The sequence below is a fragment of the Coptis chinensis genome, chromosome 8 (assembly GCF_015680905.1).
Source record: "Coptis chinensis isolate HL-2020 chromosome 8, ASM1568090v1, whole genome shotgun sequence".
Lineage (NCBI taxonomy): Eukaryota > Viridiplantae > Streptophyta > Magnoliopsida > Ranunculales > Ranunculaceae > Coptis > Coptis chinensis.
Genome location: NC_141463.1, coordinates 2642712 through 2670265, shown reverse-complemented (window position 1 = coordinate 2670265; position 27554 = coordinate 2642712). Strand labels below are relative to the sequence as shown.

The window sequence follows — 27554 nt, the reverse complement described above, 5'->3', positions numbered from 1 at the left end:
CCTCAAAATGTCAAAGAGGTACAACGACTTACGAGAAAAGTCGTGGCATTAAACAGATTCATTTCGAAGTGGTTGAATAAGTGTAGACTATTGTATCGATTGCTGAGGAATACACCAGATTTCTTATGGACTGCGGAATGTGAGGAGGCATTCTAGGAACTGAAGAGTTACTTGGGCAAGACTCCTTTGTTGTCGCGACCAGAGCAAGGGGAGAAATCGTATCTGTATCTGGGGGTCACCGAGTACACGGTTAACTTAGTCCTCATTCGGGTTGTCAACAAAGTAGAAAGACCTATGTATTTTCAGAGCAAAACCTTGTTGGATGCAGAGACCCGTTACAATAGAGTGGAAAAGTATGCTTTGGCTCTAATCTTCTCGGCGCTAAAGTTGAACCATGCGGTAGTGGTGGTAACGAATCTGCCCTTCAAACAAGCACTAAATGCGGAGAAGTCTGGGAGAATGCTAAAATGGGTGGTGATGTTAAGCTCTTATGAAATCCAGTATCAAGTTAGAACTGCAGAAAACAAGCACAAGTAGCACACAACCCGCTAGGGCCGCCAACCTCCTTCTCCAGCGGCTCTACCATGTTTATGGAGGAGAATAGGCCGCGGATCATGTAAGACACGTCCAGGCTCACCTAGAAAGAAAAGAGATGGTAAGATAAAAAAATAATATAATGTAAAAGGTTACGGTGCAAGAGGCAATTACCTTCTCCCAGTTAGTGTACAGAGAGGTCCGATGTTGCTCAAATGAACCCCCCTCCGCATAAGCGATGTCCCTGGGAAGGTGAGAGCTGTAGAACAAGGTAGAGGCTACCACAGGGTTTTCTAGAGAGGAGTCTGCGGTGTTGACATGGTGGCTGTAGACCTTGAAGGTCGGGTGGAAGATCTCCAGAGTGGGGGCCCCTTTGTTGGTGGTGGCTACCTCTTTGCCAGGACAGCGAGCCTGGGAGGTGTGGGAGACAATATGAGTGGGCTTTACAAACACTGAGGTCTGGATCCACTTGTTGGGAGGCTCACCAGGCGAAGTCTAGACAGGAGAAGAAACGTCCACCACTATAGTGACGGCCGCGGATTGGGGAATTTCCATTACATCATCATCAGAATCGTTGTCAAACAGCTTTATCTCGGAAATGTCCATGGCAGGAGGAGCAGAATCAACTAATGGGGTCTCGGGAGAAATATACTGATCTTCCCAGGTGGAGATGGATCTGAAGGAAGGGGCCGCGACTTTGCTGGAGTGAGAGTGAAGGTCAACTTGGGCTTTGTGAATTATGGCCGCCAAAGCTTGGACACGAGCTTGGGATTTATAAGTTTTGTGGGTAAAGTTGCGGCCGGTGCACTTCCCAGATGGGCCTTTCTTTGGTTGAGTTCTTCTTGAGAGAGGAGGAGAAGACCGAGGCTTCCTTTCCTTGGGAGGCGGAGGGTAGGGGTGTCAAAATGGCCCTCAAACCCTTAGCCCGCCCGCCCCGGCCCGGCCCATGGGCTGAAAAAGCCCTCAAAATGAGGCCCTCACACATTCGTGGGCTGGGCCGACCTGGCCCTCAATCCTTTGAGGGGAGGGTAAGGGCCTAGACTTCGAAACTTAAGCCCTCCCTTAAGCCCGGCCCTCATTAGGCCCTCAACATTTATTACATATATTTTAATAAAAAAATTTACAATATATTTCATTTTAACATTAATATGCTAAAAATCACTTAAAAAAACGTTTACCTATTAAGTTTGCCAACCTTATAATTTCATTATAATATTTTATGAAATGAATTTAATTGATCTTAATTGACTAATACAACTTTAACAAGTTTTTTTAGTAGTTTGAAGGTTTAATTGTGAAGTGCATTCGATTTTATCATTTTTAACTAATGTTTCTAAATTTATTTTGTAAATTAAATGTATAACATAGTATCCTGCCCTCACGTTTGGCCCTCAAGCCCGGCCCTTCAAGCCCTCTCGAGAGGGTTGAGGGGCGGGTAAAGGCTTCGAGATTTAAGCATTGGCCTGACCCGACCCGGCCCTCGAAGTAAATGAGGGTAGGGCTGGCCCGACCCTCAAAGCATGAGGGCTTCATTGTTTGAGGGCTGGGCCAGCCCATTTGACACCACTAGCGGAGGGTGGTAGAATGGTGTGGAATACTTCCCGGGGTGTGAAGGGCGGGGTTAGATAGCAATGGAGTCCCATTGCTAAGGTCAATACCGAGGACTTCCGATTGAGCTGGTCCCAAGTTGTGGAGTTGTTGGGAGATGTACGAAGTAATCCCCGTGTAGATGTGCGACTTGGAATCAGTCCCCCAACTTGTGCAAAGGGAGAACATAGGTTCAGTTAGCGGCATATATCACATATATGAAAGGAAATAGGTAAAGACAATCACCGCTGGTCAGAAAAGCTAGGTGAGTAAGAGTCACATCGCTTGGGATGTCCGCGGACAGGAAGTTCCCTGATACGTACAAAAGATAGTGATGCCAGGCCTTGTCCAAGGTGGTAATGTGAAGGACGAAAGATTGTTTCCCGGGACTGACACAGAAGGAGTGGTATCCTACGCTAACATCTTTGGTACACTTTTTTATATAATAATGAGAAATGATATTGTGGAGGGTTATCTGGGGTTCCCGGGATTTGTTATAGTGATTCGCGGCGTACATAATCCTCAAGAAGTTACCAATACCTTGGCAGGGGGGAATGTGGAAGTGATTGCACACTTCGACGTCTATGAGTGACAATGGGAACCACATGCCGGCTATGATTTGACCGAACGTGGTTACGAGATACCCCGGTCGATAGGGAACCAGATAAGGAAAGTAAGTTACTTCGGGGCACATGCTCTATGAGTACGTCATCAGGAATTTCGTAGGTAGCCCTAATCGCCTCTAAATTAGGTCTACGGTATCGTGGTGATGGTGGCTAAAGTGCAGAGGGCCGCCCAGAGGTGAATGGGGCCGCGATGGGGTCTTCCTGAGGAGGAGACGCCACCATGTTAGACTGCGAAGAGGATGAATCCTTAGACTGAGATTCGGACATTAGATGAACAGGGAAGAAGAAGAAGGGCAGATTCAAAGATAACGAAAACTTCAAGAACAGTGAAAGCAAAAAGAAAGAAAAGATATAACCAACCTGGATTAATGCACCGATCGAGCAAAGGGTGTTTGAATAGTCACGCTGAAGAAGGAGAAAAGAGAGACCGAAACGGAGAACGTTGTTGGTGAGAGGAGAGTTACACTGGATTGGAGAAAGGATGGGCAAAAATGGCAGACGAAAATGAGAGAGAGAGTTGGCTTGAAACGAATTAGAGGAAGGATGGGAATCGAGCGGGACTTGAAGCCAGAGAGGGGTATAATGGTAAAAGCCTTTAGATGGAAATCGAGGAGCCTCTATGGGGACTAGGGAAAGCACGACACGTGGAGGCGCAAGAAATGAGGAGTCACTGACTAGAGCACGCATGAGGGTCACGTGGGATGACAGGTACACTATGGCAACGTAAGCTGGAGAAAGGACATGACAGAACATAGGGCAAAGAGAGAAAGGATATTCTATATCCTCGAACATATGAATGTTTGCGGACTCGAGAGGGGCCATTTGTAGTGTCACAATCTGTGGAAGTCAAGGATAGATGGCAGATTGGCTTGGGGGTAAGATAAGAAAGGGAATAGTGGAGTATGGAATTAGGGCCGCGGATATGTAGACCACAGTACGGGATATACACGTGGAAGAGAGGAGACCGTGAGATGGGGAGACAGGTGGACGATTGAGAGAGAAAAGGAAGGGGTATAAAAAGAAATAGGAGGTAGAGAGAAGGAGGAGGGAAAAAGAGAAAAAGCCGACTAGCAAATTCGGTAAAACCTTTGGGTGATGATACCAGAGGTCTGGGGCTCGAACCCCGCCAACATCAAAGAGTTACTGATCTCATTTTAAAACAGGCTTACCAATAAAATAAATAAATAAATAAATAGAGAGAAAAGGGTGAAAGGAGGAAAGGGATACAACCATTATCATGAGTTGTCAGCTCGACAGAAAGTTGTCATTGGTTGCTTGCAGTTGGTTGTCCTCCATCGCCTATTCCAATCGAGGATCATGGCTAGCGCATGACCCCTGTTGAGTACTGGGCCACCCTACGTTGCTGCCTCATGATCCCATTGTACATACAAGGATGGTGATCGTTGTCCAGCATTTTAGAAGAACTGATTGGATGCCTTTGGAGATAATGCAGCACGTTGTAGGTATTTTCCTGGTTTAAGATATCGTCATGACCATGTATGATGTTATTTGTTGGGTAGCAGTGCAAGTGAAAAAAAGGCCCTTGTCAATTTTTTGACAGACCTAGTTGATGGTAGACCGTCGCTTCGACCGGTATATGTTCCTATCTATACAACTGGTTATAGGGTAAGAACATTTATGTTGACGTTACAAGTGTCTCTCCCATGTTAATTAAGGTTTGGCAATGGAGTTCTTGGGGTAGGGCAAGTAGCTAATTGTGTAGTGGAAATGAAGATGGAGAAACATGAACAAGCATGTGTGCCAACCAACGTCCGTTTATCACATTTGCCTATGATAGTTTTGGTTTTGTAGCCCTAGATCTATTTCATGTGTTAGCGCTAGTCAACGTCCTATTATCAAATTAGTGAAATAAATTTTTGATGAATTCTTAAATAAAAATAAAATAAAATAGTAAAATTATACAAAACAATATAGAATAATCCCTTTTTAACCATACACACAGGTATTGATTCTTTGTAAGTTTTCCTAATCACCGCGAAGGAGTCGTGGACTGTAGTCCCTAACAAGTTATACATTATGTCGTCATTCTACATAGTACGTAGGGAAACCCCTGTTCATTGACCTTGCCTCTTTTTGTGTGTGAGATGGTATATGGATGATGTAAATAGATGATGGTCGTTGAACAAAATAGAAGCGTATCAAAACCTAATTATCCCTCAATAAGTAAAAGATGAGTAGGGTATCGTTCCATTTTTAAGTGTATGTTATATGAAAGACAGGACTGGAAAGGGGGTTTGAGGGATTAAAAACTATGATTGTAAAGATTTTAGATTCTAATGCTAAACTAAACTAAACTAAATTAAACTAAACTAAACTATTGAGAATTTATAAGAGAGGGAATTCAAGAGATTAGAACCTACCAATACTTTTGATCTATGACCTTCTGCTTCATGGTTGTTCTCACAAGTAGACTACAATTAGGCAATCGAGCGAGTGCCGATGCCCTCTTGGACGAAACATTGTTAACGAATAACTCTACTTAAGGTTGTTCCTATGTTCATGTTACTAGTATCTTCTTTCCTTTTATGTGAGCTTGGGTAGCTATTTAATGAATCACCATCTAAAACAAACACAAGGAATACTTCCCTTACTCTAAAATATTACACAACTAGAAGAAAAGTAGAGAATAATAGTATAATATTCAATTACAATAAATAAAACCCTATTCTAGCATTATATTCAATTGCAATAAATAAAAGCATGTCACTAGCAAATATTCAATTGCAATAAATAAAACCCTAAACTAGCATGATATTCGATTGCAATAAATAAAAACCTTAATCTATACTTCCATCCCCTGGTCTGGGCAATGGAACTAATAACTAAAAACATAAAGAACTAACCTAATTGAAGAACACCATAAACCAAAAGAATCAACAAACCCTAAGCACCGGCTTTATCTTCTCCCTTGAAGGAGAAGATTAGTCTTCCATAAAGAAGGAAGAACACAAAGAATGAGAAGAAGAATAGTCGAAGAACATAAGACTAGAAAGACTAATTTATTAAGACTCAGCTAGTTAAAACCAATCTTTTATTATTAATCTCTCTCTGCCTCAAGTTCTGGAGACAAGAGTATAAGTGAATTGGCCAATTATATGAGGCACTTAGGTCCTCTATTTATAGAGGTTACAATGAGCTCTAGAAGCATTCCAAACCGTCATTTGTTTCCTAATACAAATAGACTTCTTTCAGAGTCCAACTTCGTCTCCAAAACTGAGAAGAAATTGGCTACAGTGTCGATCCATGCATCTGGACGCACTATTCATGCATCTCATATGCGATCAATGCGTCTGGACGCTCGATCCATTCGTCCCAGACACGTAAGCCTATTTTGTCTCTTTTGCTCTATCTTTCTATCCTCTTTTGCGGGCTTTGGTCCAAGCAACGAATCATTTGGCCTTGGGCTTCCAAATAGGCTTTAAAATAGGTCCAAGTTACATATTTAATAGCTCCAATTCCTTGGCCTTCTCCATGATTGTCCACGAGCTTCCCATGTGATCTTTAATCTCCGAATTGCTCCGTTTTACCCCTTTTTCTCTAATATTCCACAAAACTCACTTTTTCTTTTGTAGAATCATAAAACATAACTTACAAACACTATTAGTCCACTAAGATGGCTAAACAAGAGGCATAATCGAGGGTTAAATTGCACTTTTTGAGCACTTATCATTCATCCCTATCATTAAACTCCAATGCTCACCATTACAAATTATGTCAATGTATAATAATCAATTACATTAAAACAAAATTATTGATAGATATCAATTACTTACTTACATTTTAAGTGTACCACAAATCTTATCGATTTCTTGTTAAATCCTGGTGAGGGTATCCATTAACAAAGTTTCAATTAAAATTTAATCAATAGGGAGTACCAATAATATTGACTTTTCGACATATTAAAAAGAAAAACAACCTTTGTCGAACTTATTTCAATAGTATACTTAAACAATGAAAATGAACCAAGGTAACTAACAATCGCGTCCCAAATTCAATATATGATACCAATGGAATGCAGAAAATTCAGTAACTCGATATTGGAAACTAAACCATTTTAATATCGAGGCTTATAATAAGATTAACTCAAGTAGCATGAACTTATAACGTTTCAAAAAATTACAAAAATACCCTTGGCTGAAATTCAAGGCATTATAGGTTTTCTACTATTAGAATCAATAGAACTCCTCAGAAGATTACAACGCATAATGGATAGTGACGTCATGATAGCTGGTTCTAATGAATTTGTATCTAGGCACATTGGTTTCGCTTTTCATAAAAGGCCTGCGGCACACAACAATTTGTGGCGCGCTTGTCCCCTTCTACCTTTGTATTATTATTATTATTTTTTTTATTTTTTATTTTTTATTTTTTTTATATTAAATAAAACATATTCTTCATTAAAACAAAAAAAGAACTAATAACCATCATTCAATTTAGTTTTTTTTTTGTCATGAACAATTATTTTGTTAATGGGATGGATAATGCCAAGTTATATATACTACATGTTCCTATAAAATATATTTTTTCATTAATAGTTTCTTTCCTTGTATTACGTGGTCATGTTCTTCCCATTTGTTTTTGCTCTGTGTTCTTGATGAGTTCAATATCTCGAAATAGGTGAACAGATGGAGGATTCCCATATGATTATCATCTTGAGCCCAAGCCTATAGTGCTATCATTACAACTGGCACAAACTCCAAGAGCCGAATCCTTACTCTGTTCTACCATCAAGTGTTTGCACATTGGAGCATTTCAAGAAGTTGTAGTGAAATTTACTACTAAAAATTATTATACTGTGGAAGATCAACAATGATGTTTCACTCCTTATATGCATAATTTCCTAATTCACTAATCGACTTATTTATACTTTGTAATAATAAGATTGTTGAAAAAATATATTAGTTTTTGTTTATATGATGGTTGTGATCTTCATATTACTACCACTTGTCTTCATGCTTTTGTAGGATCTGATAAGCACCCAAAACTGTATAATAAACCCCCTAAGAGCATTCCCAATGCAAACAACTTTGAGGGGAAATAGCAACTTGTCGCCCTTGTTGAGCAAAAAACAATGGCCCAATGCAAGGGTGACAATAAGGGTAGTTTTTTACTAAGTAACAATGAGGGTAGCACTTGCTATTTAGATTGTTACTGAGTTGTGAGCTTCGGATGGAACCTTTTATTCCGTCTCGTGTGTTTTTTGAAAGGACAGAATGTTTCATTCCGTCCCACATGTTTTTTCAATTTTTTTTCGGTTATTTATTTATTTTTAGTTTGGACAGAATGTTTCATTCCATCAGGCCATTTTTTTTTTATATTTTTTCATTTTTTACATTTAGACGGAATGAAACATTCCGTCTGAAGTTTAAAGTCACATCTGCATTGGGCAACCCCTGATAGCTTTTCACCAGCAAGGTAGCTATGAGGAGAAATAGTCCTATGTGGCGCCTATGTGGAGGTAACAAGCTGTTGATCAAAACTTCTTGAATTGGGAATGCTCTAATAATAATACTTTGCTTAGGTAAATTATGTATTCAATAAATAGGGAATACTAATCGTTTTTATGCTTTTATAGGTATCGACACATAAACGATGAAATATCAACACGCAAAACTGGCATTTTAACATGGAAACATGGTAAATATGTTACTTGGATACAAGGCCTCTCTATCAAGACCAAGAGAAACCCATTTGGAAGTTCAAAAATATCAAATTGAATTGAAGCCCATGAAACCTGATCAAACCTTGCAGTAAGATCAACGAAACTTCCGAAGCTCATATCATTTGATTCGGTACTCCGATTTGTGTGTGTGACCTATCAAAATTATCAGCGTAACGAACTCTACGTAACGGTATATGAATTTAGCCAATTCACTAGACTGGGTGAGGTTCAAAGTCAAGACAAATGATCAAGAAGAAAAGCCCAAATTGGAAAACAAATTATGAAGAAAAGCCCAAAGCCATTACTATTTACCAAACCCAAGTTTAGAATTTAGTTGGTACTACACATATATGGTGCTAAATTAATCTCTCATGCTAGTAGAATCTCTTTAGAGATTGAGAAATCGTAGTAGGGATCAAAGTTTGAATTTTTACTTTGATTTGTCGATCTATAAATCAAAGTAAATATGAAAACTTGCAATTAAAATATTTTCCATTGATAGAAGTTTGAATCACATGGTAAATCAATTCTCCACATTTCTATCTCTATCTTAATCTCCATCTTAATTTAGGCACTTCTAATTCATTATTTTTACAATCAAATATATAATTTTCTTCATATTTACCAGTACTATTCATTGTTTTTACAATCAAATAGATAATTAAAATTCAACAACAAAAATCCTTTCTCTCCTCCATCCTCAATGATCTAATTCCAAGGTTTTTAACATGAATTTCCTTGCTTTTGAAGTGGGAATGATACATTGACTCTAACTATACTCCAATTTTGAAAGAAACGATTTGATGGACATATGGACAATTGGACTTGCTGTATTTTCTTTGGCCTTGTACATAAAAAATGCATTCCATAGTTAAAATACAATCAAAGAAAACTAAGCAACCATCAAATGGCATTGCTGCTGAGGATTTATCAGCAATTCTTTACCATTGAACCAACACCAAACAAAAATGATGAAATTGGAAATGGTGGTTTTTTTTGGGGTGGAGTCTTGGGCTAAGGGTAACCCTAATGATTTAATCCATGAAGTTTTTTAGAGTCCCAATGTTGATGGTTGCTTATATTTCACAACCAAGAAGTTTTTTAAAAATCCCCGATATCGACACCATTTTTCTTTAATTGTATTATAACCATGGAATGCATTTTTTTTATAGTGAAATTTTATTATAGCTAATCAAGAAGAAAGTTGAGAGAGAAAAGAGGATGACTTAGTTAGGTTTTAGTCCCTCCTCACACTTTTTCTTATATAGGAAAATAGTCTGTTTACAATATAGAAAGCCCAAAAAAATCCGGTTCGCTGGATCCGTGTCCCTTCTGTCACAGCTTACAAGAACTCTAACATTTACATAAAAACTAAGTCCAAAGGAAATACAACAAATCTAACTGTCCATATGTCCATCAAATCATTCCTCTCAACATTGGAATATAGTTAGAGTCAAGGTATCATTATGCCCACCTCAAAAGCAAGGGAATTCATGTTAAAAACCTTGGAATTAGATCATTGAGGATGGAAGAGAGAAAGGATTTTTGTTATTGGATTTTGATTATCTATTTGATTGTAAAAATAATGAATAGTAATGGTAAGTATGAAGAAAATCCCAAAACCATTACTATTTACCAAAGCTCGATACGCTGATCGTTTTGATAGGTCACATGCACAAATCGGAGTACCGAATCAAAAGATATGAGCTTCGAAATAAACTTTCATTGATCTTTCTGAAAAGTTTGATCAGGTTTAGTAGGCTTCAATTCAATTTGATCTTTTTGAACATCTAAATGGGCATCTTTAGGTCTTGATAGAAAGAAATTGTATCCAAGTAGCATATTTACCATTTCGAGGCTAAAATGCCGATTTTGCTGATATTTCATCATTTTCAGTTTAAAGTTCAAAGTTTTAGTTTTGTTTTTCTTTTCAAGCTCATTGTTTCGCTTCTACACGAACCAAATATTTTATTACTTTTATTGATGATTTCTCTCATGTTTGTTGGGTTTATATCATAGAGAATCATTCTCACGTCTTTTATGTTTTCTAGAAATTTTATGCTGAAATCACTAATCAATACTCAACAAAGTTGAATTTTTTTAGAACTGATAATGCAAAGGATTATGATTCTGCTCTGTTTAAACGTTTCTTTTATGAACACGGTATTACTCATCAAACCTCATGTGTTGACACCCCACAACAAAATGGGGTTGCTGAGAGAAAGAATCGCCTTATTCTTGAAGTTGCTCACAATTTAATGTTTCATCAAAACAATCTTCCAAACTTTTATTGGGCGGAGGAAGTCACTACTGCCACATATTTGAGTAATTGACTGCCTTCTTCAGTGTTAGGTGGAAAAACCACTAAGTTTGTCATATTTGCTAGTCAACCATCATTTTCACTTACTCCTAGGGTTTTTGAGTGTGTTTGTTTTGTTCACAATCTCCAACCTAATCATGATAAGCTCGAACACATAAAGGGTATTCCTATACACAATAAGGGTACGAGTGTTATAGTCCTCATCTTAGAAAGTTTTTGTATGTGTTGATGTGTCCTTTTTTTAAGATGTTTCACATTACTCTTTAGGAGGACAAATGTCACAAGAACCTTTTGAGGAACCTGTCACTACACCTAGTATATCTTTGGCTCCTATGTTGGAGGATAACCTTGTCGATTCTCCAGAGACTGTTGTTTTGATGGAAACTTCCATATAGAACAATTTGATGTAGCCCAACTGGATCTTACTGTAACACCGCCTGAGACCGCTCCACTGCCCCCTCCTCCTGCGACTTTGTCTACTGATCCTCCTTTTCCTCCTTCTGAGGTTGACGTTCATTTTGCTCTCAGGAAAGTTGAACGTCCTCCCAGTAGCACATGTTATCCTAATAGGTATGTTCAATATTCTATTTCTTAGTTTGTCTCACATGATCATTTACCACCGCCTGTCAAGCCATTTGTATGCTACCTTGTTGCTCCCTATATATGTGCCTACTAACTACAGGGATACCTTTTCCCATCCTAGTTGGAAGTAAGGTATGGAATAAGAGTTGAGTGCATTGTATTCTAATCAGACTTGGGTGCTTACTCATTTTTCCCTTTGGGAAAAAAGCTAGTGGTCAATTGTAAGTGGGTTTTCATAGTACGTCAAACACAATCCAGATGGGACCGTCTCTTGTTAAAAGGCTCGTTTGGTTGCTAAGGGTTTCACCCAAGCATATGGTATTGATTACTCTGAGACTTTTTCTCCTGTAGCAAAGTTAGATTCTGTGTGTATTGTTATCTCTATTGCAGTCCATCACAACTGCCCCCTGTACTAGTTAGATGTGAAGAAAGCATTTTTACATAGTGACCTATAGGAAAAGATTTATATGGTGCAGCCTCCTGGTTTTGTTGGTCTAAGGGTAAAGTATGACGATTACGTAAGTCTCTGTATGGGCTCAAGCAGTCTCCTAGAGCTTGGTTTGTAAAATTTAGTCAAGTGGTAATGGCTAAAGGAATGACTCGATGTGTGTATGATCATTATGTATTTTACAGGAAGACAGAGCAAGACATCATTATCTTAGTGGTGTATGTCAATGATATTGTTGTCATTGGTTCTGACAAATAAGGTATTGCTCGTCTTAAAGTTAATCTCTCAAAAAAATTTCAAGCCAAAGACCTTAGAGAGTTGAAGTATTTCTTAGGCATTGAAGTCAGAAGGCATCTTGGTGAAATTCATCTTTCACAACAAACGTATGTACTAGACCTACTCAGTGAGACTGGTAATTTAGGAGCACGTCTAGTGGAGACTCTTATGGATCTGAACAACAAACTCCAGTTAGATGTGGAAGAGTTGTATGCAAATGTTAAAGGATATTGTCAATTGGTGGGAAAACTAATCTATGCTACTATCACTCATTCAGATATCTCTTTTGCAGTCAGTGTAGTATCTTAGAATATCCATGCGCCTAGAATTCCTCACTTTAAGGCTTTTATTCACATTGTGTGATACTTGAAAGGTGCTCTGGGACGTGGCCAGACTTGTATATCATTCAAATGATAATCTTGATGTTGTTAGGTATGCAAATGTTGATTATGCAGGGTTAGTTTTCAACATGAGATCCACTACACTAGAACAACTATTTTGTAACAGTGCAAATTTTTAATAAGTAACGGATATAACTGTTATTGAAGCAGTAACAACAAGCATTACTTAAAGTCTTGAATTAATATTTAATAATGTTTTCACAGTTATGTTAGGAAATGAGAACACTTATATCCAATCCGTAAGAAAAGGAAAAAAATATACATAATAAATTGAAAAATAAAGAAATATCACAAGCGGGCAAATTTGGTAACGCGATTACATTTCCTTTTTTTTTTTTTTTTTTTTTTTTTTTTTTTTTTTTTTTTCCGGCTAACACTTATTTAGGAATTCTAATCTCGCCTCTTTTTTCGTAGGGCAAGAAACCAAAAAAAAAAAAAAAAAACTACTCTCTGAAGAACCTTATCTTTTTTCTGCATCTTCTCCAATTTCTCTTCACTAGATTCTCGACGAACCAGGTCAATCTCTTCACTAGATTCTCAATTAAAAAAGGTTGTTTTTTTGGCTAATTCCTCTCTCTCTCTCTCTCTCTCTCTCTCTCTCTCTCTCTCTCTCTCTCTCCCTCTTGGTTGTTTGTAAACATGTTTTTGCATAATTCCATTGAAGGTTGGTTTATTGTGGATGGCTCAAACTTGGAGGTTCAATTTGGTAAGATTGGTTATCCAATCTACTAATGAGAAACTATAATGAAATCATTGTTACTGTTTCAAGCTAATTTCAGTATTAAATAGAAATTAATACTGAAATACTCAACAGACTTCATGTTTAGAGAATACCGTTCAGTTGACTATGACTGAAAATATAAGGGATTGGTTGTTATTGGTAGTTGATCTTATTGCTACTCTCAAATCAGATTAGCATCCCTTTCAAAGGAACTACAGTGTAATTCATTAGTGTAGATTGTCTGCTAATATTACATTAAGTGCTCAATGCCCAAAAGGATTAGTCTTGGTTTATTAATTTACTATATAATACCCCATACCTTTAAGGTACTCATCGGCGCGTCCTGTTGAAAATGTATGTATGTATGTATGTATGTATGTATGTATGTATGTATGCAAGGTTTATGTATTTTGTTTACATGTGGTAAATTAACTTTCCCAAGTGTAGTTACTTTTAGAAAGTTTAGAACAATGACTCGTAGGTGTCACTTAATGATATTCCTCCATTGCATGTGATTGTCTGTTTATTTTATATTTCATTCGTACTGCCTTGTTTCACATGCTAATATGAGAATCATTAGGTTTTTTGTTGTTAAGTTCATGATTGAATGTTGATTGTTGCTCAGATTAGTAGCATGTATGCACAATTTGATTGAGAATTCACTGGAAAATACTTATTGATTATATGTTAATCTATTCATAGCATCCTAAATTTGTTGTACGTTGCCTGTGATGTGTAAGTGGGAGTAGTGCATACTAGGCAGTTGGCTTAGAGAAACAACTATAAGATAGAATTTCTTTTAGTTAGTGATTCCGTTATTATTATTTTTTATTCATTGAGAAAGAGAGATGTGTTAGTGGAGTCGTGGATACAATTTTCTGAAAATGTTGGTGTATGACAGTTATCCAATGTGTATTTGTTTTTTTCTCATACTTGATATGTTTCCTTTTTGAAGGGTTGACTTATTTTCTAAAAAGTTTCACTTGTTGCAACTAAGTCTAATTTTGAGGTAAAATATTAATCTTTATTGGTTTAATAGATGTACGTGGTTATAAAAGTTTGCTTCTTTGTTAGTTATGTACATAGCTCCTGGATTGAATACTACTTGGAATGTGATAATTAGTTGCTGAGGATATAAGAATATAACTAGGCTAGACCTTTTCTTTTAGGTTGGTGCATATTTAATTGCATTAGTAATTGCCTTGCACTAGAATAAAGTAAATCAATAGGTAGTGCCAAAGTAGCATCTGTACTCACAAATACAATTTCCTAGTGGCTCTTTCATTATGAAAATATGGGCATATGACATATATTCATTGTATTTGTTAGTTTTCAGTTGTAGATATGGTGGAAATTATATGTTGCATTAAGCGACGAGCTAAACACCTGCAAAATTTAGTGTTCTAGCTGTTGCTACCCCTTATGGATTGAAAACAATGTTATCTGCCTTTGAATCTTATCTTTTCAACTGAAAAAATATTTACTTGGTGAAGGGGATCGTGTATATGTCTTTGAAGAGCATTATTCCTCAGTTCTATAATAAACGTGCTTGTATTTAGGATTGGATGGACTTATTTACTTGTTTTTATTTAGTTTTTTATTTTACGTATGTAAAGTGTATATTATTTATATTTATGGTGCCGCTTCTTTCTTGTTTTTTGTTTATACATAGTTGGAAAACTAGCTAAATGGTATTTATGTTGACCATTATTTTCCTTGGTTTCTAAATGTAGTATAGAATGTCAGAACCAATAGACAAAGAATGGATGAGTGAAAACAAAAGAGGTGGCATAGTCTATTCATTGGGAGTTGAGGTTTTTCTTGCAGAGTGGAAGTTGGGCGAGAAGAAGTGTCCTTGCCCGTGCAAGAAGTGCCGGAATAGGTATTAGTTGACTTATAAAGAGGTTGGATACCATTTAATCTCAAAAAGTATAGAGAAGCTAGTCTTATCCTATATGAACTTTACACGGTGATGACTTATCTAACGTTGTTGTTCATCTTCCATTGGTTGCAAATATTGGGGAAAAAACCTCGGGTGATGATGGGTTTGAGATGGGGGACACCGAGGAAGAAACCATTGGGGATGTCGGGATTGGGATGCGGTGACGGGTGATGGAAGTTTAGGAATCGAATTTGATGAACTTTATGTTCCTGAACCAGACTTAGGAAAGAGGTATTATGATTATAAGAAAAAAGCAACTGAAAAATTGTGTGAGGGTCCTAAGACAACTCTCTCAGCACTTGTAGAACTTCATAATGTAAAGAAGGAATTTGGTTGGTCTGGAACTGGTATGACAGTACTCTTATCCTTTGTTGAGGCGATGGTTGCCTTGAGAAGTTATACGAAAATGAATGAGATGTTGAAAGACTTAGGGATGAAGGCTACGTGCATTCATGCATGTGAGAACAATTCTTGGAGGTAATTGGTCACATGGAAGAGTAAAAATCAAATAGTTGTAGCAAAATCGAGTGCATATGTCGAGTATAGGGCTATGGCCCATAGCACTGGTGAGTTCATGTATATATGCAATATGTTACACGAGTTGGGTTTCTCAGTACAGATGCCTATACCACTACATTGTGACAATCAGGCAGCCATTCATATTGCCTCTAACCCAGTATTTGATGAGAGGACTAAATCTATGCTCTAGCTTTAGGGGTTGGTTGGTTGAAGGATACAGGCGGGCGCATGTCATTTGTGTGGTATTTATAGGCGTGCGCCTATCGTTTCAGGTTGCCAAAACGGGCTATGTTTACTATTTCTTATTTTCATGTATTAGACTCAAGTATTTATATGGATCTCGGGGTCGAGTAATGTTATGAACTCTAACCCTAATTTTTCCTGCCTCCATTCTTCTTCTTCTCCATCCCGTCCACTAACACATTCTTTGATCTTCATATCATGATGTTGTTATATATGCCTCTCTTAGCATCTCACAACAAGTTTCCACCTATAATTGTTCCATTAGTAATTTTGATAACATTGTTTAGTAAGAGACTAAGAGTGAGCAAATTCTTCACCCAGAGCTTGGTTTCGTATGACGAGATTTTTCAATTTTCTTTCTAGAACAATGTCATTGTCATTTAATTCGTTTCTTTTTTAATTCATAAAGCTATTACAACCCCCACTGCACGCGTTCAACTAAGATTGGTGGGAACAAGATGGTATATGAACAGGATATGTATTCAATGTGATTGTACGATCAGGAGAAAGTTACAACAAGGTCCAACGATCCTCCAAATGTTTCGCTCAACCGTGACACGAGGGCCTTGATAGAGTAAAGGTTCAGTTTATCAAAGGGGATACATAACATGTAATCTTTAGAACCTGAAATATGAAGGACTCAACTGCTATTTAATTTGATATATAAGATATGTACTTTGTTATCATTCATTTATCATTGAACGATAGTCGTTTAGTGAACATGGACGAAAACTATATAGTTAAATACATATTCCATCGGCCAATATAATTTTGGCAACCTCTTATTTTGTTCTCTTGGCGGCCACTTGTTTTCCATCTTTGTTAAAAAGACACCTTCCTAGATGGTTTTTGCATCCAGTCCATTTTTCGCCTGTAACTGGTGGTTTTCACTTTAACATTTTGCAGCTTTTTGCTCTTCCACCTTAAACAAGTCACATAGTCTCACCGCTAAACTTCTTCTAGCTGCAGGTGACACACCACCTTTACAAAGTACAGTGCCAAGAATTGCCTCTGAAAGCCGCTTGTTTTCTATATTTGCTTTTCCTTCTTTTGGTATGGAACCATCTTCGGAGAATCCAATCTACAGTAATTGACAAAAGATATACCCTGATTAAGATAATATGATAAGGGTTGTCACATTTTGACACCACTAATTTTACCAAGGGCGACCCAACTAACAACTAACCTCCTACATAATTAAACTATAGTTGAAACTTACTAAGGGCGACCCAAAAAATAAAACAATAAAAAAAAACTAACGAGTTCTTCTTCCTTAAAAAATTGCAACAATGAACTTTTCCCGGAAAAACCTAAACCCAATAAGTTCTACTTTTCAGTTTATGTGTGCATTGAATTGAATATATATATATATATATATATATATATATATATATATATTTTATATATAATATATATATATATTTCTTTTTTAGAATTGATCCGAATGAAAAACTGCGGCTTTTGATTATGGATTGAGGTTGTGTTTTTAGATGGTTTTTCTTGGTAAATAATTGTATGTTCAATATCGCATTAACTCTATTTAGATCAGAGAAGCTCATATAATGACTCATTTGTTGTTTTTAAAAATTGATATTGTCCATATATATTTGGGTAGGCTGGTAATGTGAGTAGTGACGTATTGTGAGTACGGCCGGTAATATATATATATATATATATATATATATATATATATATATATATATATATATTTTTTTTTAGGAATTGATCTGAATGAATAAACTGTGCTTCTTTGATTATGGATTGAGGTTGTGTTTTTAGATGGTTTTTCTTGGTAAATAATTGTATGTTCAATATCGCATTAACTCTATTTAGATCAAAGAAGCTCATATAATGACTCATTTGTTGTTTTTAAAAATTGATACTGTCCATATATATTTGGGTAGGCTGGTAATGTGAGTAGTGACGGCCATTGTGGAGTACGACTGGTAATTTTAGGACTTTATTATACATGAAAATAAGATAATTTTTCTGTAGGTTGCCTACCTTATACGGATGTCAATATAATATGGTAAGTGGTTAGGTTTGCATATATTATTGTGCACGAGATATATACTTTGTTGTGCTATGGTTTAACTCACACCAGCTTAGGCCGACCTAGTGTGTTCTTTTGTGCACGCTGGGTGCGTTCTAGTCCAGTAATGTAGATAGAGGCGACCAGGGTTATGAGCAGCACGCTGGAGAACAACGTTAGATGCTTATGGGAGACCTTTTGTACAGTTTTGTTTTCTACTATGTTTACGATTTTTAACACCTTTTGTATTTAACTCTTTTTGTGAGAAAAAGAGTGATCTTGTAGTAAGGATATGTGTTTCTTTTCTCGTGTGTGTATGGAGGCGTTTGAGCGAGGGTGTATATACTTTTTGGTATATATATATATCAGCTCGGCTCCTAAAAAGACCTTAAATAAGTACCAAATCTAAAACAACCATAACTTCACCTACAAAATGATTTAAAACCTAATCTTTTGTGCATATGATCTACTAACCATAAATAACATCTCTACAAAAATTCAACTCATTTGATATTTTCTAACTTATATAAAAATTGTTGTCCACTTTGAAAAAATATCTAACGGTTCAGAAATGTTTAGTTTTTGCAATCATCTTTTGCTAATGTTAAAAATTGTCAAACGAGTTGAATTTTTGTAGAGATGTTCTTTATGGTTAGTAGATCATATGCACAAAAGATTAGGTTTTAAATCATTTTGTAGTGAAGTTAAGTTGTTTTAGATTTGGTGTTTTAGATCCTTTAGGAGCTACGGACTAATATATATATATATATATATATATATATATATATATATATATATATATATATATAATTTTTTATTTTTTTGTGGTTTGAGATTGGATGTATTGTGGTTGACGTGTATTGTTTATTTACATTTGAGGTTCTTTTAACTTTGTGTAATGTTAATTATCCAGTCTGGACTTAATAGCCGTTCCATATCATGTGTCAAGTTTTGTAATGACTAGAAATGCCACTTGTTATATGTGTTCAGTTATTATGAAATTTGGGATGGGATAACAGTGAATTATTTCTTAGTGTTGTCCTCAACTCCTTATGAGAATAATGCAGTCATATAGGATGTCATCCCAACCTCCTTGGTACCACCTAGAGTCACTAGGTCACATATTTACTAAATATCACTTACAGTCAAAGTTGGAGAAGATTGTGTGAATAGGATGGTTGAATTAGGAGGGAAAATTTCATCTTGGAAAACTTGAATCAGCTCCTCTAGAAGGCCTTTATCTTTGCTTTCAGTGTAGTTCCCCAAAGTCTTCCAGAATTTGATACAATTTTCTGTTAGCCCCATTGCGTATTGTTGCCCCATTAATTGTGAAATCATCTTGACTAAAACTATTTTCTCAAAGGGACCTGCATGCATTCACAAAGATGTATTAGTTAAGTCTTTGCTCCATTATACTGAACAACGAACTTTACCAGAGATTATACTAAATCATGAATGATGGATAGAACTTTATGATATAGGTGCTAACTAGCAAAGTTGTGCTGTTGACACATTTGCTAGATGGGCGACTAATATTGCAGCTGATCAAGGGTTGAGGACAGAGCCTCAGATACATAGGGACAATGTAAATGCTAATATGTTTTCTTCACTTCCATCTTTATGTTCGGCATGGTGGGTGAGACCACCAAAGTTTGTTGTAAATATTTTAAGATAAGATATGATGGGTGTGTGTACATCATGTACTCAATAAAAAAACTATCTTTACCCAAAATATAAAAAACTATCAAATTTGGTAAAACCTTTGGGTGATGATACTAGAGGTCTTGGGATCGAATCCCGCCTGCATCAATCAATCATTGATGTCATTTAAAACATGTTTACGAATTAAAAATATATAAAAAAGATAAAGAAGAAAGAAGAAAAAAATAATTCCCTCTATATAATATGAGTTCATGGCTTCACCAATTCATTCCTTCAAAATAGAGGGCCACAAGCCCTTTCAAATTATGTTTAAAAGAGCAATTAAATGATATGCATGGCCTTAAAAAGAGGCCAAGGGTTCCAACTTCCAACAGTACAAACCTTTAAAATGAAGATCATATCTTGGAAAACCTATCAGACCATGTATGTGCTATTGGAATGGTATTCCAGTACTATAGAAAACATGTTGCAAGCTGAGGGTGTATTCCAGTTATAAATCTAAGCAACAATTCAGAAGTGTAAATGTCGATAGCCACGTTGTGTTAGTGTCTATACATTACTGTAGAATCTAAACTTCGATTTAAACACACAAAATTAAATAATATTCGTAGAAGACAAACTTGATCGAACTAAATAACTTTATTTTATCAATTCAACCACTTATATTAAACTTCATGAACAAAAGAACTTACCACTTCATACCGATACATCTCTTTTCAACAATGCATCTCTCTTATTATTCTGTCACTTCTTCTTAAGCTAATGTCTAGGCACTCACACATATACATAACTTCTCCAATTATTAATTCCTACTAAACTACTAATTAGAAACTTCTAATACCAACCCAATTATAATCTTACTTGTATAAAATATCAACTTGGTTCCTAATAGCAACTCATACTTGTTAATAACACAACTTTCTAATTAATTAACCTGCAACTCTAATTTAACCAAAATAGCTAGATCTAAAATTACTAATTCCAACAGCCTCTCTTAATTTGAAATATAACAACAAGTACTAAATCTCAATTTAGTAATTCCAACAATAACCTCCTTTAAATTGAGATTTTGGAACGCAGTCATTCCCAAGAACATCTTCAGCTTGATAAATTTTTTGACTTTCAGCGGCTCCATGATGATATCTACTACTTGACATCCTAGTTGATGAAATTCCATTACAACATTAACATTATACTTACACTTAACTTCCGTGTGTTTACTCCTCCCATGAAATATCAAAACCTTCTTGTATCGTTCTAGTTTAGACTTCTACCACTTTAATTTTTGCTTGTACAGTGTTTGATTTTTCTTACGAACACTTGGAACCAATCTAGATTTTGATGAGTTCTCCCCTTCTACACTCTTACTCTTCCCACGAAATACTGAACCCTTCTTGTATCTTCTCAAGTTTGGTTTGGATCTTCTAGCATCTTTTTTGCATACTCTTGGTGCCATTAAAATCTTCACAAAACTTTCTCCCTTTTCATTCTTGTATCTTTTCCTATTTTGTTTATGTGTTTTTTGTACCAATTTGACTCTTAAACAACTTTCTCCTTTATTTCCTGACTTGTAACAATGCTTCTTGTGTAGTTTTTCTTCAGATCTAGTTTTCAAACGATTCACTTTCTTATTTTTCTTGTATTTTTCCTTATTGATCAGTTTGATACAAATTACCATCATGTCACAGAGAAACTCAGTAAACTTCATTATCTCAAATTTCTCATCTCCATGAATTTTCTCTACTATATATATACTATAAGACTTTCTTCTTCATGTACTATTTCAATTTCAATTTATTTTTTCTTTTTCTTTTTCTTCGTTTTCTTCTCTTTCTGCTTTTTCTTTTTCTTCATCATGTACTTCATGTTCATCATCATTAAAATCAAGAGACTAACAATCACTTCTTCTGAGTCTAACATATTTGGGTTTTTCCCAATTTCTTTTCCATCATCAACAAAATCAAGACTGGCAATTGACTCTTCTAGATCAAACAATTATGTATTTTTCTCAATTTCTATTTCTGAAACCAACTCTTCTTCTTCACACTTCTGATTTCAATTTCTAGGCACAACTTGTGTTGATCTTCATCCATAGTATTGCTCAATGACAAAATTTGAGAATCTTCTCCATTCTTACTAATAATGTCTTGGTTTCTAGCTAGCAACTATATCTTTTATATATTTGCACTCATACCTACACTGACCAAATTTTTTACACTTGTAACACCGAACTTTTGATTTGTCAACCCTTTTATTTTCACTAGTACCTTCAAAATAATCATGCAAAATCTCCCATGCATTTTTTGAAGTTTGAGCAGAAACAACTTTCTTATATAATTTGAGCACCTACTCCTCTATGAATACAACACAATGCTAGACTATCTCTTCTTTTGTTTTCTTCTAATGTATCTTTTTCTTCTTTACTCAATAATGATTCATCTTCAAGTTCTTCAATTCCTTGATCAACAACTTCCCATACATTCAAATACTTAAACACAATCTTTTATCTCTATCTAAAAACTCCAATGCCCAAAATTCATAATCTCTTCCCACTTTGGAACCATCCACATATTATCTTCCATTATTTCAACACTTTTGGATCTTTAACCGTAAAACTCTGATACCATATGTAAAATATAAACTTTGATTCAAACTCACAAAATTGAATAATATACGCAGAAGACAAACTTGAACTAAATAACTTTACTATATCAATTCAACCACTTATATTAAACTTCATGAACAAAAGACCTTACCACTTCAACAATGCATCTCTCTTATTATTCTCTCACTTCTTCTTAAGCTAATGTCTAGGCACTCACACATATATATAGCTTCTCCAATTACTAATTCCTACTAAACTACTAATTAATTAGAAACTTCTAATACCAACCCAATTCTAATCTTACTTATATTACCAATATCAACTTGGTTCCTAATAGCAACTCATACTTGCTAATCACACAACTTTCTAATTAATTAACCTGCAACTCTAACTGAACCAAAATAGCTAGATCTAAATTTACTAATTCCAACAATTACTCATATTGTATACTTGGGCACTAAGGTTGGGATACAACGCAAATTTGAGCGTACTACATAACTAGTAGTATACTAGATTTTGGACCCGGGCATACGCCTGGGATTTTTAAATATTTCACCTCTTAAAATTAGAATGTCTGACCAATGCTTTAGTAAGAAACCATACAAAAAAAAAAAACTCTATTCCTTCATATTCGTTATCATCCTATACGTAACTGCCCTTCAAAAACTTCAATGTTGTTTGCATCATTAGTTGTGTGCCAAAAAATTAGTTGTTTCCAAGTTGAATTGGAGTTTTCAAAAAATAAAAAATCAAAACCATTATGCTTATTCTTGTGACTTGCATTGCTCGGAAAAATGTTCTGCCACCCTAATATGTCACCCCTCTTTGTATGTCAAACCCCAAACACAATATGCTCTGAAACTCATATATGTGCTCAATCACATATTTATGATACTGAGTGCTCTAAGAAAGTCATCTAATTGTCAATATATAGTCTCATTTGAGCTACACCTAATAATCCAACCACAATAGTATTTATTAGTTCCTGATGTAAGAACCTCCCTTTATGATACTTGCCTTACCATAAAATGTAATCAGAATATCCCTTTATGCGTTTCTAGCTAGTTAATATTACAATGGACAAAAAATTGGGAGGACATAATACAACACATGTTTGCAAGCGATGGAACATGTTAATCTTAACACTCGGCTTAAGAATGTGGTTATGTCGCTTAGTCTCAATCTCAACTACCAAATTAGTATTATATATGTCTTCTCATCTTCTAAAAAATCCGTGCAAGTAGTACTTGATCTAAAGATATATGCATTCTCATCTTACCAAATTTTCGTCCTCATCTATTTGTAAGTTTCTAAATTTTTCTTCTTATCTATCTATTTGTAAGTTTCCTTTGCAAAATGGTATGGTAGACGAACCTGGACAGAGACCACAGTGTCTAGACTATTATATTAGTAAAAATTATGAATTTAAACTAGAGAAACAAACTGGACCATGAAAATGAAGAGTCAAATTCACTTGCCTACCTAAATTCATTTCCACTGAATAGGGAGGGATAGGCAAAATAGAGAATGAAAAATCCAAAGTTTGGCACTTCATCTCCTTTTTAATTGAGGTCAAAATGTTCAAGATGCCAATTGGGCAGAATCCTCATAGACTGAAAACACTAAGCTAATGATAGTATAGATAGATATTAACATCAAATCCTTGAGGGGTAGCACAACTGGTCCGGTCTTGGGTTTGCTCCCCAATGGTCACTAGTTCGATTCCCCTCAAGGTCACTGGTGTGGCAGTACCCGGTTGGAATAGGGCCCGGGATTAATCGAGGTTCCCAACTTGATTATCATACTTGTTTTGGACTTTCAATATCAATTCATTTTCACTCATGGATCAATGGCAAGTGTTAAAAAATAAATGGATCAGTGGCAAGACCCTATATATTAATTATAATAATAATCGTGATTTTAAAAACTAAAGCAACAAACAGATTACAAAAGGAAAATCATAGTGCCAAGAAAAGCATGAACGCACAATATAATCAATTTCTTCTCACTTTCCAACAACTTATAGACATGTTGAGAATCACTTGGAATATCTTTTTTCAAAAATTATTTCGATAGTACCATCTTCCAAATTGATCGACACCTTTTTGGTCGTCAGTGAATAAGTAAATGCAATTCCCTTCACATCTAGGGAAATCAGATGCCAGAAAGGAAAATGAGTTATTCAATATTTCAATCCCACAAATAATGCAATATCACCAAGATTATCATCTTCCACCGTCTTGAATTCAATAGAATCTAATTTTGAAACCTCGAAACTTTTTATCTATATATACATACTATGGAATTCTTATATGCACTATATTTGGTTCCCTGTTGAAGTGAAAGATGAGGCTGAAGCGAAAGATGAGTTGGTTTTCTGCTGACTGGACTAAAAAAAAAATTATTCTGCAGTAGGGATTCGAATCCTCATTTTCTTAGGGTGCTTCACCTTTCCAAATATCTCACACAATAGCACTTTGGGCCAACATCCATACCGGTTCTCATCTCTTGAATGTGCTTAGAGAAAAGTTTATCCAGGGAAATCAAATAGGCTGGAAGTATTGTTTGGTATCCCTTCTGAAATCCCAATGTTGCCTTTCATGGAGACTGAGCTATCATGCTTGCTAGCACATCTTGTTAGATAATCAAAGAAACCGAGTTGGGTGAAAATTTGTTGATCATCATATCAGAGCATCGTATTGAACCTCTATATGTAGATTTGATGGTCTCTCGAAACAATTTCAGGGGTTTTCCTTTTCATAGAGTATATATGCATGTTTTCTCTGGCTCACGTATTGTTTACCTTTCCTTAAGTTAATGCATCTAATTCAACCACCATGATCATCCCACCATTCATCTGTTTTCTACGACTTCATTCTCAACAACGACGAAAGCTATACTTGCACAAAGGCACAAAGCTTTCTTTCTTGTCTATGAATACAAACAAAACATGTCTCATCTTGGTGTAGCTTCTAGCTGAGTAGTGAAATATGAAGCCACTAATTTGAATTGCACTTACGTTGGGAGAGTTGTCCTAATAGTAAGAGTTGCACTAAAATATGAAACGAAGTGGGAGAGTTATTATACTAATCGTAAAACTCTCTAAAGAGGTTCCACATTATGTAGAAAGCCACCTAGGAGAGAGAAAATTTTCTCTTAGAGACTTACGATGGGAGAGTTGTCCTAATATATAGTAAGAGTTGCACTGAAATATGAAACGAAGTGGGAGAGTTATTGTAGTAATCGTAAAACTCTCTAAAGAGGTTCCACATCATGTAGAAAGCATGGTAGAAAGCCACCTAGTTAGGAGAGAGAAAATTTTCTCTTAGAGGTCTCCCTAAACAACCCTAAACGCTAAACCCACATAAGATGTACTCTGCTTTAATATAGAGAGAGGTGATAGTAGATATAGAACCCGTTAGAAAGAGGAACAGATTCTCTGTTTACTCAAGTCTCATAGGCTCACAGCTACATACTACACACACAAATCAAGGACTAAAATTTCTACTACCGTTTTTTACTTCAAAGATTCAGTAGAGAGAGCGAAGCTGGTGATTAAATATTGGACTGAGAAAAGTCTCGTTGAGGCTTGAGCTAGATCGAATATATAGCGCAACATAATAATCATCCATATATCCCTAATAATAAAATTTAGTTTCGACTGACTAGTTCTAACTTCAACTTCCAGTTGTAGCGGGTAGGCCTCTTCGTAGTACTATATATTCTTACCTGTAATGATGTCGAGGTAGAAGTCATCAGAGTTCTCCAACTCGTCAACAGTTTTGCCTTTCCATTTAAGAGCAAGGAACGGAATTGCTTTTTCTTCTTCCAAGTAAACGGCTATAGCTGTAAACTTAATAAATTTATCTTGAATCTGCAAACCCCTCACCCCTGCATGCGCAAAATAACATTACCAATGCTAGAAGAGAATGAACTAAAATGTAAATAGATTTTCACTAGTGCTAATATTGAAGCACTGACCTGCACCGCCAAGGAAGAAGGTGTTAGTTGAACCAGGAGGCTTTATTATTGTTGGAGAGAAAGTGATATCTTCCACCTTCACTTCTGTTACGGTATTTTGTCGGGCCATTTCTCTCTAGTTTTTAGTTCGAAGATGAATCAATTACGGACTGTGTCTTTTTGAGTATCTTCTGTCAATTCCTTTTGTGGTAATGTATAGGTAATAAAAATTTGCTGATTGTTATTTGGTATAAAAGTTGTTAAACGTGAACTGATTACTACCAATCTGTCCTTAATTAACACAACCGTTTGAGATATATCTATTAAACCACCGCCTCAACTGTTTCTTGAGCTCTTAAACAGGATTCTTTTTTTTTTGTTGTTTTTCGCTGAAGGGTAATTGCATTATCAAAAGAATAAAGTTATCAGTTACATCGTGGAAGATTCATACATTTATGTTTCTACAAATGTAATGCTTCAATCGGAAAATGATTTTAGTACATATACCTGACTCGGTCATTACTAGACATCTCCCTGAGTGGTTTTATGGCGACATCAACAGTAAGATGGAACATGATTTTGCATTGCAAGAAATTGGTCCAAGGCCCGAGTGAAAATAACTCTCACAGCCAGAGTTTTTTTTATCACTCTCAAGGACAAGTTTCGGGTGAAAATAATCCTAAAAACCAATTTTCGAGTGAAAATAACTCATAAGGACAAATAGTCTGGATTTGAAATAAATATTTTCCGATTTTAACATTTCTGTCGTTTTGCTATGAACAATGAGTGTTTATACCTTATGTTGATATATGAACAATGATTGTTCATACTCAAATAGGTGAACGTACCTCATACAACATATTAATGTATGAACAATAATTGTTCATACCTCATATTAAGGTATAAACAATAATTGTTCATACTCCAATATGTGTTTTTACTGATCATACATTATGCTGATATATGAACAATGACTGTTCATACCCAAATAGGTAAACGTACCTCATACAATATATTAATCACTAATTTATGAACATTGATTGTTCATAACCCAAATAAGTATGAACAATGATTGTTCATATGAACAATAGATGTTATTACTGATCATACATTATGTTGAGGTATAAACATTGATTGTTCATAGCTCATGTTGAGATATGAATAGTGATTGTTCATAGCTATTCACTACTACAGAATGACACATATACCACGGTCAATAAGAACGTATACCACAGTTCTTCCAAAAACCGTGGGAAATACTTTTATACCATGGCGGAAACTTCTTTGGTCATTGGTTTACTAGTATATGCCATAGTTACATGAAAACCGTGGGGATATATAAGTTGGGCCATATACCATGGTTAGTTTTTTTTTTAGCATGAGAGTACTCCACATCCCCACTACCTTAAACAT

The 27554-nt window shown here is 35.7% G+C and overlaps 1 protein-coding gene across 1 annotated transcript; it reads right to left on the bottom strand.

Moving 5' to 3' along the window:
• Positions 1–16513: 16513 nt before the first annotated feature.
• LOC147479305 (chalcone--flavanone isomerase-like) lies at positions 16514–26271 on the bottom strand. Its single transcript, XM_086580499.1, has 4 exons — positions 26163–26271; positions 25911–26072; positions 19058–19281; positions 16514–16963 (listed from the first exon to the last, which is right to left on the bottom strand). The coding sequence occupies exons 1-4, from the start codon at positions 26269–26271 to the stop codon at positions 16775–16777; spliced, it is 684 nt and encodes a 227-aa protein (XP_086436625.1). The 3' UTR covers positions 16514–16774.
• Between the last annotated feature and the right edge of the window lie 1283 nt (positions 26272–27554).